The 14,540-nt window shown below is 47.4% G+C and overlaps 5 protein-coding genes across 7 annotated transcripts; 3 read left to right on the top strand and 2 right to left on the bottom strand.

Moving 5' to 3' along the window:
* Positions 1-561: 561 nt before the first annotated feature.
* E1B28_011734 (uncharacterized protein) lies at positions 562-861 on the top strand (the record flags this gene model as incomplete). The annotated part of the gene is made up of 1 exon (XM_043156785.1): positions 562-861. One exon carries the CDS (start codon positions 562-564, stop codon positions 859-861), a length of 300 nt encoding a protein of 99 aa, XP_043006595.1.
* Positions 862-5,189: 4,328 nt separating this feature from the next.
* On the bottom strand, positions 5,190-5,571 carry E1B28_011733 (uncharacterized protein; the record flags this gene model as incomplete). The annotated part of the gene is made up of 2 exons (XM_043156784.1): positions 5,190-5,490; positions 5,543-5,571. The coding sequence occupies 2 exons, from the start codon at positions 5,569-5,571 to the stop codon at positions 5,190-5,192; spliced, it is 330 nt and encodes a 109-aa protein (XP_043006594.1).
* A 1,361-nt stretch (positions 5,572-6,932) lies between these two features.
* Positions 6,933-9,905, top strand: E1B28_011732 (uncharacterized protein). Of its 3 annotated transcripts, XM_043160809.1 has the most exons (14): positions 6,933-7,414; positions 7,477-7,527; positions 7,583-7,768; positions 7,828-7,871; positions 7,924-7,982; positions 8,032-8,102; positions 8,155-8,531; positions 8,578-8,708; positions 8,753-9,130; positions 9,185-9,253; positions 9,314-9,355; positions 9,423-9,485; positions 9,567-9,654; positions 9,728-9,905. In XM_043160809.1, the coding sequence occupies exons 1-13, from the start codon at positions 7,226-7,228 to the stop codon at positions 9,620-9,622; spliced, it is 1,716 nt and encodes a 571-aa protein (XP_043006591.1). In that variant the 5' UTR covers positions 6,933-7,225; the 3' UTR covers positions 9,623-9,654; positions 9,728-9,905. The 3 variants fall into 3 exon arrangements, with proteins under 3 accessions (XP_043006591.1, XP_043006593.1, XP_043006592.1); XM_043160811.1 differs by having other exon boundaries at positions 7,583-7,982; XM_043160810.1 differs by having other exon boundaries at positions 7,583-8,102.
* Positions 9,906-10,076: 171 nt separating this feature from the next.
* Positions 10,077-10,563, bottom strand: E1B28_011731 (uncharacterized protein; the record flags this gene model as incomplete). Its single annotated transcript, XM_043156783.1, has 2 exons — positions 10,077-10,278; positions 10,340-10,563. 2 exons carry the CDS (start codon positions 10,561-10,563, stop codon positions 10,077-10,079), a joined length of 426 nt encoding a protein of 141 aa, XP_043006590.1.
* A 57-nt stretch (positions 10,564-10,620) lies between these two features.
* On the top strand, positions 10,621-10,930 carry E1B28_011730 (uncharacterized protein; the record flags this gene model as incomplete). Its single annotated transcript, XM_043156782.1, has 2 exons — positions 10,621-10,702; positions 10,764-10,930. The coding sequence occupies 2 exons, from the start codon at positions 10,621-10,623 to the stop codon at positions 10,928-10,930; spliced, it is 249 nt and encodes an 82-aa protein (XP_043006589.1).
* Positions 10,931-14,540: the final 3,610 nt, after the last annotated feature.

Raw genomic sequence — 14,540 nt, 5'->3', positions numbered from 1 at the left:
GCCCGAACAGGTTGCGCAAGATCCCAAGCGACCAACTTACCTCTCTACCTTCACACAACCAGCCTTCGAGAGGGCTCTAAACAACCCCAACAACACGAACAACAAACGAGGAAGAACACTGTGACATTTCTCTTCTTAGAGCCTACGCCCTGGTCCTCTGAGGCTTAAGTCAACTCGCTAGGACTTTGTCGTCAGCAGGCGCATTGAAGCTCTCTTGGTTCGCAGCCCCTCCGAACATAACCACCACGTCCACCGGCTTCTACCAACCATGGCGGTCGTGGACATGAAATTGTCATCACCGCCATCGAACGGCCGGAGTATCGAATTATATGTGTGTTGCCTTTCGTGAGCGGGCTGCTCTGGGCTACACACAACTTAGACTTGGATGAAGTGAAGGATATCGGTATTGATTTACGACGGACTGGGAGCGTTTAGCGACGAAGAGTGTTCTCTGGCCTTATGCAGCTCTAAGGCATTTTTGTGAGTTTCTTCCGCCTCGTTCTCTCTTTTTGTTCCAGTACACTTACACGAGCATCTCAGGTCCTCTAAAAATCTCGCAACATGTTACTACTGCCACACTATGACGCGCTCAAAGCACATCTCAATCTCGAAGGCATGCATGCATCCTCTTCAGGAAACAGCTTGGATCTCGCTTTCCTTCAGGAAGGTCAAGCAGCAGGAGCGCCTCATTCCGCATTAACAATTCCTTCGCATCGAGAATCGATGGATCCTATAGCGCTAGGGCATTCGAGATACGACACTGGAATCAGAAGTGATGGTACAGAGGGTCACTTGGTTGTTTATGGGCGTGTTGTGTATAAAGGAGCTACTCAAGGAGAAGAAGTCGAGCTGTGGCTTTGATGGAACAAGGCTGGCAGTGGCGAGAACACGGAGTATCTCAAAGCGCCAGAAGGCCAAGGAGGATGTGCGTCCCCCTAAATTACGATCGTCCATTTTGAGCTGACTATCATTTTTTAGGGAACTCATCTGTTGGTTCTGAGAAGGCGTCCAAGTTTGATATTCAAGATCTTTCGTGCGATTCTAAACCCCCGGAAGCCTGTGCAGAGCTGCAGGCGCTGCTCAGACTCGACCTACATACTCCTAATACACCCCAGAGCTACTGAGCATCCTGTCCCTCCGCCAATTTCGTCGTACCGCGAACTTCGCAAGCTGGTCCCTCGGCCTCGGGGCTCAGAATCATCCGTATAAAATTGCCTCGAAATCAGCCGATACATCTCATCCAACGAACGCCAGAAACGCCTTTCCGATGGACACAGAAACGGTCGTAAGGATTCGAGGGATATCCCAACACGAAATCCCCCGATACTGTTACCTTTTTCGAGGGCCGCAGCTGATGGCAAGCTGATGGAACTCGCTGCGACGTTTGAAAGGCTTCCTCCTGGTCTACTTATGCGGTTGCCTTGTTTCAACCCCGGTATCGTCCTGCGTTGATACAAGATAAATTCCGCACCGGGATAAGGCGAGAGAGAAGGAGGCGAGAGAGGGAGAAGGAGGAACGTAAGAGATAAGTTGAGGATACCGATTGCGCTTTTTCACGATACCTTTGGACTGGAACCTTTTCCTCTCTCTTTCGTTTACTAGCAATCTCCATGGACGTTCTCTATTCCGTACCCGATCTTATTTGAATCTTTCGCTCAATTTCCCTCCCGACTGCCACCCATTCTCTCTAACAACCCCAATCCAAACCTAACCAGCGTGCTCGTAATCTTGGCCCGCTCTCTGTTCCAGTTTCTCGACAGTATATCCATGTCGCACGCCTTTCAAATGTGTTATTGTTGTCTGGTCATACCTCATACAAATAAAACACATTCATCGTGGTACTCGCAGCCTCATATTATACGTCTAGTTATTGGCTTCTAGATTGCAGCTGCGGAGATTCCTGACTCTTCGGTGGGAACGGCGCGAGCAGCGTACGTAGGAGCCTACGCATCGTGCCTATTTGAAAGACAGGAAATCGAAGTGACCTTGTTGGGTGTACGCCGAATCATGAAGAAAAAGAGCTCGAGAAAGAAATGCGTGTGAATCGTGCCGTAGGTGCTGAGCGTGACGTTCACGGTTCAACCGTCCGAGTCAACCTGTGCGTTCTTTTCCGGGATACGAGTTGTTTGCTCAATCTTGCCCCTCGACTAGATCGACATTCTCATCCGTCGTTCACAATCAGTAACAAGTGGCCGCCTTGAACGGTCCGGTTTTGGGCCGCTATAATTCCTCAGCAGTGCCCATCTCTGCTGTGCAGCGCCGATATATCATTATACAGCATTTTAACATGCGTCTTCCTGCTCTTCGTCTTCTACCCCCATCATCCCATATCTTCTCCCAGTTTGCACGCTACTCCATTCCTACGTTCGTTTCTCGATCTCAAAATGACGGATTCGAATTGTCCTACGATGGACGTCCTTACTGGCGCATCTAAAGTCAAGATCGGCACCGGCAACTTCTCGAGCATTGGAAGGGATCAGATCAACTACTACACGACCGAAACTACTATCGTTCAGACACGAGGCAAGAAGAGGAAGATTGATAGCGGTCTACCAGAACTCTCTGAGGTACGTAACCGTTAATTCGTATGTACAACTGGTTGCTCATGGCAGGTTGCTAGTTCACCGAAATCAAGCGGGGCGATATATACAAGACCAAGGACGGAGTGTGTTATTCGTGGCGGCTGTGTTCAAATGGGAGGGACGACACGGAAATGGCAGTCTATCACGCAGAGGTCAACATCAATGGATCGTTTGGACAGAAAAAGTTCACTGTGAAGACATACCGTGGGCGAAATGCAATGAAGGTAGGCGTGAAGGGTTGGTCTGTCCCCCGGAAAATTCATCATAATTGGATTTGACAGGAATGGAGGCGTGATTTTTCACAATGTTCAAATGATTGGCTCAGGTATGCTTTGAACTCTTTCGATTGTGCTACAGGAACCATTTTGGTAGGGATATCCCACTTTTTGGTTACAACAAGTCGGCAGTTCCTTCGTTGATATTCAGTGGAGGTATATATTCATTTGCCGAATTCCGAGCTCTCATTGATAATGAACTTTCAGAGCTCGTACCTGTTGGACATATGGAAGCTCGAATGGGAGCGGTGGGGTTATTCTACATTCATTTATTGAAAGTGAGTGGACAATGTAGCCTTGATGGTTGCTGTTGACCAATTAATGATACAGAAAAGCTTGGGATGTGCAAGAAATGAGCTGTGGATGGATCCTACGCAGGGAAGATTCTGTCGTGGACCGATTGGGCCAAAATGTTGGGATTGGCCAGAAGGACACTTTGACGTCATAGTTCCTTCTGACGTTGAATTCCTGAAAGAAGACGTCGTCATTCGATACTTCACTAGCAAGGAAGACGATCTGGTGCTTCTTTCTACGTTAGGTTATAGTCGTCACTGTGAAGGACTGGACGATATCCCAATCAGTCACATCCACGTCATTTCCAGTTTGACAAACTCGACGATTGCGTTCTCCGAGAGTGTGCGGTGGTGGAGTTGGACGGATTGTCTTGGCAAAAGGCAAGTGATGCCAGATGGAGTAAGAAGGTAATCAATCCTCTGTCGACCAAGTTCATTGACTGATCCATTTTTAGGTTCTGTCTCAGAGACGATCAGCGCAAGATAGAAGTAGAATCTATCACCGAAATAGTCCCTTGGCTTTCACAAGCGTCGAGTGTTTTTCACGCTCACAACATCTCATATGACGAGGACCTTTCCACTTATAGTGAGTATTTATTGAAGATGCCGATTCTGTGCTAACGTCAGCAGAGCTCGTCGACCCTTATATCAAGCTTACAGGCACACTTCAGAAATCCAAATGCAAACGACAACGACGCCAATCACTCGACACACCCATTTACTTTATTATCCTTCCTTTGTCAAATCCCGTCTATCATTGGTCATTTGACCCAACCGGCCAAACTCTGCTCTCGCCAGAAATGTGCAAGTACCTCGGCCTTCCCTTCAAGCTATCCCTCCGAGCAACTTACCAACAATTATCCTGGCCTACCAAGGTCTACAAAGTTGTTCGTGACTACCAAATTACGAGGGGATTTGACCCTAAAACCACGGATTTCGCACAATCTCTTCGGTACTCTATATTTGATGTCGTTCCTGCCGAGAACCGCTTCGAGGAGATAATTCAAGGTAAGTTGACTAGCAAATCCGACCCTCTCCATTGATGCATTATGATATGAACAGAACAGCACGAAATGAAACTTGTAGAATCGGGAGATCCACCATTGCCAACGGTCCGCGATGACTTGGGACGTGAGCTATACTCACTTCCAACTATCAATCTGAACTGGTGCTTATTCGTTGTCCCCACAGCGGTTCTCGACTCAAACGGTTACGATTGGGATCAGGTAACAGGTGAATGAATGATTTTATCCTTTCTTTCAGGTTCACACTTGTTCTTATCAGCATGTTTATCGACTAGACGAAGGTCCCGAAGAATGGGATGATTCTCTCTCGCTTGATTTGCTGTTCTATGAGACCGAAGGTAAAAATTTCAATTTTCAATACGTCCATTCACACTAAATTTCTTTGTACCTCCATGTCCAGGACTCACAAACACGTCTTCCTCTCTGGATGACGTAGGTGCCACACAATCTGGCTCAGCAAATCCGATGTACACCCAACAAAGTTGGCCATCTCGTCGCTTTTCATGGTTTGATTTACTGAGTGGTTACTTTTCTTCCGACTCGTAGGCATGATCATGCATTCGATACTGGGCACAATTTTTGCCCCATTCACATGGATGATGGGAAGCTATTGAAGGTTCAGATATTTTAGTAGCAATGATCTGCCTAATGGTTATATGTAACCTCATCTCATCGAGTGGGAGTATCTTGAGACCACTGTTCTCATAAGTTTTGCGAATAAATATTTGAATAACATTTGAACGGCGCGCCGCGCAAAAGCGAAACATGGAATTTACATCTATCGAACGATTTACGATTACCATACCTAACGCGAAACTGAATCTACCGAATGCTTGCCCCCCTACTAAAGCTGCCATGCGAGGGCAAAGATGGCAGCAAACATGCAACGTCCGGTAGGGGGCTGGGTTCCTAATGGCTTTTGGCCCGAAAGATGGGGGTGTTCCTGCCCAGACCGGTGCACGATTTTGACAGTTTCAGATTGGTACTCTCTCTTCATCCACCGGCATTTCTGTATCATCGAAGTGATTTCCGTCGCTCCTCGAACTGCGACGTATTGGCTGGATCAAAAGACCGTTTGAATGGCAAATAAGATGAGGTGGGTCCGAGGAACCGGTCCACAACCAGCTTGCGAAGTTCGCGATATGATGCAGAGGGCGGAATGTCGACTGTTTCTGTATTTCGAGTAAGTTGAGCTCTAAGCGACACTGGTGACTCTACACAGGCTTCAGGATTCAAGGATGGAACGACATGGCGATCTTGAATATGTTGAATATCAAACTTATCATACGTGCTCAGACAAATGGACACGAATTCCCTAGGAATTACACTCAGTCAGATAAGAACGATTGCGTTTGGCGGGAACGCACCTCTTTTGTCGATAAGGTCGACCTCCCATTTGACCTCTTCATCTCATCCGCGCACTCCACTCCCTCGAGGGACCGGCAGTTTTCGCAACACGCCATAGCATCTACATCTTCTTGTACAGAGTTGTGAGATCCATCGAATCTCCAAACAAAACGTTCATCGCGGAGAGGACGACGCGACTTTGTCAGCGGACCACAACCACCATCCACTGTGGGGAGAATGTCTGCATCGTAGGACGATTCCGAGTGCTCCATTGAGGGATGGGATGGCAGAATGAAGTCAGGGCGAATACCAGGTCAATAAAGAGTGGGCACTGGGATGGATGGTTATGGTAGCGGTGTCACATTTCCGACACGCTCACCGTTCAGCATCCCGACACTGCTCGACTTGAGGGATACCGTCGTAAAGCGAATGGTTCAGGGTCCCATAAGTATTGTAATCGAAAGACGACGGTCGAGAACATTCAACCAGTCTCGGACATGATTCCGATCTAATTTCTACAAATGTGAATGGTACTGCTGAAGGTGGCTCGTAACTGAAAAACGCCAGCTTGAGCGAAACAAATCAAAGAATCGCGTAAAATAAGAGACATACGCATTTAGCTGAGCAGCTTCGAACTGGAAAACCGTGATGAATGTCGTGGATAAGACCTTGAAGGGAAACGGGATGGAAGTAGCTTGCTGGAAATTGCGACCATGACGAGCGACAGACTGAGCTAATGGAGACGTGGAGATCTCGTTTCTGACAAATTGGAAGGTCAGTTGTGGGGGGCAGCCTGAGATTTCGATGTGAATTTAAGTGGTAGGAAACGAGCTCGAAAAACTCACCAGCACGGCTTAAAGCCGTACAAGACCAAAAACCACTCTCTCGCAACACTTCCCAGCCCAACGCATATTTAGTTTGATGACTGTCTTGAAGAATCCTCCATCTCGTCCGAGTCTCCACCGCGAGCCAACGAGGGCTATTGTTATTTGAGGAAACTTCCTTCGAGAACAGCGCGCAATTTCTCGTATTGTAACCGAAGGAGATCACGTGATTCCTATCCTCCAAGTTCAAGTTGAGACACCAGACTCGCCACTTGACAGAAGCCTTGTCAACCAGAGGATTTGGTACGCCGACTGCTCGACAGTGATGATGGCCATAAGACGAGATTTGATGAGCCAGGCTGTGAGGTCGAGTGCGTAAACTTTGAAATCGATTTTGCTAGACATTGTCCGTGTTGCAGTATTGTTGCTGTCAATACTGTATCAACCGACTTCGCGGTCGGGAGTTGAAAGTTGAAAGTTGAATCCCAATGGACCGATGGAAGGCGTAGCGCTTAGTTCTCCGCCGCCTTGTCATCTTGAGTGGAAAGTTGAAGAGAAAGAGATGCGTGTGAATCGCGTAGGCTGACCGTATGCTCTTTCAACATGCGATTGTTCTGCTCAATCTTGTTTGTCTACTAGATCGACATTTCCATCCGTAAACTAAATTAAAGGCTACCGGTCCACCTTCCATTCACAATCAGTGACTGTTACTGGTCCCTTTGAAATAGTTCAGTTTTGGGCCGCTATAATTCCTCACCAGTGTCTCTGCTGTGCAGCGCTGATGTTTTGACATGCCCTTCGTCTTTTACCACCATCATCCTATTCCTTCCTAACCGCCACGCTACTCCATCCCTACTACCTTCGTTTCTCGGTCCCCCAATGGCGGATTCGAATCCTTCTCCTTCTACGATGGAGGTCTTTACCGGTGCATCTCAAGTCACAATCGGCAACGCCCACTTCTCGAGCATTGGAAGGGATCAGATCAACCACTACACGACTCACACTACCATCGTTCAGACACGAGGCAAGAAGAGGAAGATTGGCAGTGGTCTACCAGAACTTTCCAAGGTCCGTACGTGTGTACTCTAATTCGGTATGTACAACTGTTGACCCAGACTACTATCGTTCAGACACGAGGCAAGAAGAGGAAGATTGACAGTGGTCTACCAGAACTTTCCGAGGTACGTACATGTGTAATTCCGTATGCATAACCGGTTGCTCATCACACGTTCCCAGTTCACCGAAATTAAGCGGGGTGACATCTACAAGACCAAGGACGGAGTGTGTTATTCGTGGCGGCTGTGTTCAAATGGGAAGGATGACACGGAGGCAGCTATCTATCACGCAGAGCTCAACATAACTGGATCTTTTGGACAGAAGAAGTTCACTGTGAAGACATACCGTGGGCAAAATGCAATGAAAGTAGGCGCGGAGGGTTGATCTGTCCCCCCCGGAAAATTCATCATAATTGGATTTGACAGGAATGGAGGCGCGATTTTTCGCGATGTTCAAAGGATTGGCTCAGGTATGTACGCTATGAATTCTTTTGGGTGTGCCTCGCGAACAGCTTTGGCAAGAAATGTCCCACTTTTTGGTTACAGCAAGTCGGTAGTTCCTTCATTGATATTCAGTGGAGGTATATATTCACTCGCCAAATTCTGAACTCATCGATAATGAACTTTCAGAGCTCGTACCTGTTGCACATATGGAAGCTCGAATGGGAGTGGTGGGGTTATTCTACATTCATTTATTGAAAGTGAGTGGACAATGTAGCCTTGATAGTTGCTGTTGACCAATTAATGATACAGAAAAGCTTGGGATGTGCAAGAAATGAGCTGTGGATGGATTCTACGCAGGGAAGATTCTGTCGTGGACCGATTGGGCCAAAATGTTGGGATTGGCCAGAAGGACACTTTGACGTCATAGTTCCTTCTGACGTTGAATTCCTGAAAGAAGACGTCGTCATCCGATATTTCACTAGCAAGGAAGACGATCTGGTGCTTCTTTCTACGTTAGGTTATAGTTGTCATTCTGAAAGACTTGACGATATCCCGGCAACCAGTACTCGCATCCACGTCATTTCCGGTTTGACGAACTCGACGATTGCTTTCTACCAGAATGTACGGTGGCGGAGTTGGACAGATTGTCTTGGTACAAGGCAAGAGATGCCAGATGGAGCAACAAGGTAATCCTCTGTCGAATTCAGCCTTCATTGACTGATCTATTTTTAGGTTCTGTCTCAGAGACAATCGGCGCAAGATAGAAGTAGACACTGCCAACGAATCATACGCTTGGCTCTCACAAGTATCGAGTGTTTTCCACGCTCACAACATCTCGATGGACGAAGACCTTTCCACTTACAGTGAGTATCTGTTGAAAATGCCGATTTTGTGCTAACGTCAGCAGAACTCGTCTACCCTTACCTCGAGCTCACAGGCACAATTCAGAAATCTAAACGCAAACGACAACGACGCCAATCACTCGACACACCCATTTACTTTATTATCCTTCCTTCTCCTGATCCTGTCTATCATTGGTCGTTTGACCCAACCGGCCAAACTCTGCTCTCGCCAGAAATGTGCAAGTACCTTGGCCTTCCCTTCAAGCTATCTCTCGAAGTGACTCCCTGCCAATTATCCTGGCCAACCAAGGTCTACAAAGCTGTTCGTGACTACCAAATTGCAAAGGGATTTGACCCCAAAACCACGGACTTCGCGCAATCTCTTCGGTACCCTATATTTGATGTCGTTCTTGCCGAGAACCGCTTCGAGGAGATAATCGAAGGTAAGTTGACTAGCAAATCCGACCCTCTCCATTGATGAATAATGATGTGAACAGAACAGCACGAAATGGAACTTGTAGAATCGGGAGATCCACCATTGCCAACGGTCCGCGATGACTTGGGACGTGAGCTATACTCACTTCTAATTTTCAATCTGAACTGGTACTTATTCGTTATCCCCACAGCGGTTCTCGACTCAAGCGGTTACGATTGGCATCAGGTAACAGGTGAATGAATGTTTTTATCCTTTCTTTCAAGTTTACACTCGTTCTTATCAGCATGTTTATCGACTAGACGAAAGTCCCGAAGAATGGGATGATTGTTTCTCGCTCGATTCATTGTTCTTTGAGACCGAAGGTAAACATTCCAATTTGAATACTTCTTTCTATATGTTCGTTCATGGTAATTTGTAAATTTCTTTTGTATGTCCGCGTCCAGGATCCACAAACACCTCTCAAGGCTCTCCAAATGATATGGCCATGGAGTCTGCATGATCTGGCTCAGCAAACTCGGTATACCCAACAAGGTAGGGCATCTGGTCCTCCCTCGATGTCGCCTTTCGTGGTTTGATTTACAGTAGCTACTTTTCTTCTGAGCAGGGACGATGTATTCGATACTGGGCACACGTTTTGCCCCGTTCCTTCCCATGTGAAGGGTCGGACATCTCAGCAATTTAGGTAGCTATGTAGCCTCCTCGTACATTGAGAGTCGAGACTGTCTTCAAAAATTTCAGTATCATAGCCGACAGGAATAATAGCATTTGAATGACATTTGAACGGCGCGCTGAGCAAAAACTAAACATGTAAGGCCAGTAATACTACCGAATATTTGTCGGTGGCCCGCCTACTAAACTACCAGGGAGCTGCCATGCGAGGCTAAGGATGGTAGCAAAGAGAGAAATTGAGTGTACACATCCGATAAGAGCTGGGACCTGTGGGGAGGGAGAGCTTAGTTCAACGCCCTACCCCCAAAGATGATTTTGGCGAATTCAGATTGTCTCTTCGTCCATTTCTGCTCCTTCATATCAGCCGGATCAATAGACCGTTCAGTGAATCCAGAACCAGCTTGCGAGTTTGCGATATGATGCAGGCGGTGATGTGTAGTGTTTCTGTATTTCGAGTAGGCTGAGCTCTGAGCAGCGCTAGCAACTCTGCAAGCATGAAATGGCATGCAAATCTTGAATATATTGAATATCGAACTTTAGTACATACTCAGATGAACAGATCGCATTCAGCCAGAAGGAACGATCGCGTTTGAGGGACGCACTCTTTCCAACTTTGAAATCGACACCAAATTCGAGCTCGAGCTCCCGTCTGTTCACTTCTTCCTCGGCAGATCGGTCGCAACGCGATATATCATCTGCATGAATTCCTGTACCCAGAGCTTTCCACACCACCTCTTGGCAATGGTTTGACGTTGAATCTGGACGCCGCATTGGCCGTCCTGAAAGACGCGTTTTTGTCAGCGGACCAACTTCGACGCGACCACCATCATGACCTTGGGCAAGGACTTCTACAGTCGAGACCGTCCTCTGCGCCGATACAATAGACTGACCTTCCTACCTGGTTCAACAGGTATGTCACTAAATTACTCGAGCTCTGTCGAATTATTCATTCAAATCAATATTTCACAAAGCTGCCTGGAAGATCTTCAAGAGGTTTGAAGATCCCTTTCGTCGTGAGCACCCCGAACAGCTTGCGCAAGATGCCAAGCGACAAGCTTACCCTCTCGCACTCAGAGTCATCGTGTCTACCTTCCCACAACTAGGCTCCAAGAGTGCTCGATGTAAAGAACACGAATAACCAAAAACGAGGAAAAACTGCATCTCTCTTCTTAGAGCCTGCGCCCTAGGCCTCACAGCCCGTTAAACTTTTTCGATTCGCCAGGCCCATTGAACTTTTCTTATTCGCAAACCCTCCGAACAACAACATTTCCGCCGGTTTCTACCAGAGCGTATAGCGACGAAGAGTGTTCTCTGGCCTTATGCATCTCTAAGGCATTTTTTGTGAGTTTTTTTCCGCCTCACTTCTCTCTTTTCCAGTACGCGCGCTTACACGATTATCTCAGGTCCTCTAAAAAATTGTCCCAATATGTGAAAAACGAGGCTTCTATTTCATTCCATCTACTGCCACACTATGACACGCTCAGAGCACACCTCAACCTCGAAACCATTACATCCACCTCTTCAGTAAACAGCTTGTATCTTAGTTTCCTTCAGGAAGGTCAAGCAGCGGGTGCACATCATTCCCCGTTAGAAGCTTCTTCGCGTCGAGATTCGACGGATCCTACAGTATTGGGGCATCCGGCTCCAAGGCTGGAGATGTGCTGTAGGTTACGAGTGGGTCACGTGGTTGCTATGGCGCGTCATGAAAGAATTGAGGGGTCGAGGGGAGAGGAGTGTATAGAGATACTCAAGGAGAAGAGGATATATGGGCAGGGCGAGCTGCGGCGTTGATCTGGAACCGTTAGAAGAGGGTACATATTCAAGATCTTCCGTGCGAGTTCAACGTTCAACGTTCAACCCCCCACTGCTCGTGACCTACGTGACACTCGTCCCCAGGGCGGTAAGCATTCTATCCCGCCGCCGACATCATCGTACCGTAAACTTCGCAAGCTGGTCGGGCTTCGAATCTCCTTATCAAAATCGCCTCGAAATCAGCCGATACATCTCATCGCGGGCCAAGGAACGCCGGAAATAACTTTCCGATGAATACAGAAATGGTCGAAGGGACTCTACAGGTGCCAGCACGAAATCCCCCCGAACCATTTCCTTTCTCATTGCGGTTGCCTTGTTTCAACTCCGGTATCGTCCTCCGTTTGATACAAGATGGAATTCGGCACCGGGATGAGATGACTGAGAAGGAGGTGAACGAGGCGAGAGGGGGAGAAGGAGGACCGTAGGGGAGAAGAAGCGACAAGTTGAGGATACCGATCTTCACGATGCCTTTGGACTCGAACCTTTTCCTCTCTTTTTCACTTGCTAGCAAGCTCCATGGACGTTCTCTATTCCTTACACGATCATTTCTGAATCTTTCGCTCCATTCCCCCCCCCCCCCCCCCCCCCCGACTGCCGTCCATTACGAGTCTAGTTCTCCCTAGTTCTCTCCCGATCCAACCCCAATCCAAACCTAACCGGTGTAATCGTAATCTTGGCCTATTCTCTGTTCGAGTTTCTCGACAGTATATCCATGTCGCACACCTTTCAAATGTGGTATTGCTGTCTGGTCATACATCATACAATGTAACACATTCATCACGCTACGCTGTACGGTGGTACTCGCAGCCTCGTATTATACGTCTAGTTATTGGGTTCTAGATTGCGGCTGCGGAGATTCCTGACTCTTCGACAGGAAAGGCGCGATAGGAAAGGCGCGAGCAGCGTACGTACGAGCCTACGCATCGTGCCTACTTGAAAGACAGGAAATCGAAGTGCGACAGGCGGCATCGGACGCTGAAAAACCACAAACCTTGTTGGGTTACGCCGAATCACGAAGAAAAAGAGAAAGAAATGCGTGTGAATCGTGCCGGAGGTGCTGAGCGTGACGTTCACGGTTCAAACGTTCAACTGCGTTCTTTTCCAAGATGTGAGTTGTTTGCTCAACCTTGTTTCTCGACTAGATCGACGTTCTCATCCGTAAATTAAACCCAATCAGCAACTAGTCTTGAACGGTCCGGTTTTGGGCCACTATAATTCCTCAGCAGTGCCATCTCTGCTGTGAAGTATGGAGCCCCGATATATTGTTATACAGCATTTTGTCATGCGTCTTCCTGCCCTTCGCCTTCTACGACCATCATCCCATATCTTCTCCTAGCTGCCACGCTACCCCATCCCTACGTTCGTTTCTCGATCTCAAAATGACGGATTCGAATTGTCCTACGAGGGACATCTTTACCGGTGCATCCAAAGTTAAGATCGGGAACAACAACATCTCGAATGTCGGAAGAGATCAGTACAACTACAACTACAACTACAACTACTGCCCAACACAGACACGAGGCAAGAAGAGGAAGGTTGACAGGAGTCTATCAGAACTATCCGAGGCACGTATTAATTTGGGATATACGACTGGTTGCTCACAACACGTTCCCAGTTCACCGAAATCAAGCGGGGCGATATATACAAAACCAAGGACGGAGTCTGTTATTCTTGGCGGCTGTGTTCAAATAGGAAGGACGACACGGAGGCAGCTATCTATCATGCAGAGCTCAACATCACTGGATCGTTTGGACAGAAGAAGTTCACCGTGAAGACGTATCGCGGGCGAAATGCAATGAAGGTAGGCGTGAAGTGTTGGCCTGTCCCCCCGGAAAAATCATCATAATTGGATTTGACAGGAATGGAGGCGCGATTTTTCGCGATGTTCAAAGGATTGGCTCAGGTATGTCATGAATTCTCTCGATTGTGCCACACGAACCATTCTGGTAGGGATGCTCCGCTTTTTGGTTACAACAAGTCGGCGGTACCTTTGTTGATATTCTGTGGAGGTATATATTCATTCGCTGAATTCTGAACTCTCGTTGACAATGTACTTCCAGAGCTTGTACCTGTTGCACATATCGAAGGGGGACTAGGATTGGTGGGGTTATACTATATTGAGTTACTGAGAGTGAGTGGACAATGCAGCCTTGATACTGTCAACCAATCAATGATATAGCGCAGCTCGGGATGTTCAAGAAATGAGCTGTGGATGGATTATACGCAGGGAAAATTTTGTCGTGGACCAATTGGACCAAAATGTATTGATTGGCAGGAAGGAGAACTCAGTGTCATAGTTCTTTCTGACATTGAATTCCTCAATGAAGATGTTGTCATTCGGTACTTCACTAGCAAGGAAGACGATTGGGAGTTCCTTTATACGCTTGGTTATGGTCATGGTGAAATACTTGACGGCGATATCCCGGCAACCAGTCACCTCCAGGTCATTTCTGGTTTGACAAACTCGACGATCGCATTCACCCAGAATATAGGGTGGCGGAGTTGGACGGATTGTCTTGGCACAAGGCAAGTGATGCGAGACGGAGCTACAAGGTAAGTTAATCCTCTATCGAATTCAGCCTTCATTGACTGATCTGTTTTTAGGTTCCGCCTCAGAGACGACCGACGCAAGATAGATTTAGACTCTGTCAATGAATCAGACCCTTGGCTCGCATAAGCGTCGAGTGTTTTTCATGCTCACAACATCTCATATGACGAAGAAGACCTTTCCACCTATAGTGAGTATTTGTTGAAAATGCCGATTCTGCGCTAACATCAGCAGAGCTCGTTGACCCTTATTTCAAGCTCAAAGGCACACTTCAGAGATCCAAACGCAAACGACAACGACGGCAACAACTCCATATACCCGTTTATTTCATTCTCCGGACATCTCCTGATCCCGTCTATCATTGGTCTTTTGACCCAACCGGCCAGAC

This window comes from Marasmius oreades, chromosome 7 (genome assembly GCF_018924745.1).
Source record: "Marasmius oreades isolate 03SP1 chromosome 7, whole genome shotgun sequence".
Lineage (NCBI taxonomy): Eukaryota > Fungi > Basidiomycota > Agaricomycetes > Agaricales > Marasmiaceae > Marasmius > Marasmius oreades.
This window is presented reverse-complemented; position numbering and strand designations above follow the sequence as displayed.

Excerpts from the sequence above, each read along its gene's own strand:
- E1B28_011732 (XM_043160809.1), top strand. The coding sequence starts at position 7,226 with ATGGCGGATTCGAATCCTTCTCCTTCTACGATGGAGGTCTTTACCGGT. Across the intron at positions 7,769-7,827 it reads GTGGGCAAAATGCAATGAAA|GAATGGAGGCGCGATTTTTC; the intron begins GTAGGCGCGGAG and ends TGGATTTGACAG. Across the intron at positions 8,709-8,752 it reads CGAAGACCTTTCCACTTACA|AACTCGTCTACCCTTACCTC; the intron begins GTGAGTATCTGT and ends TAACGTCAGCAG.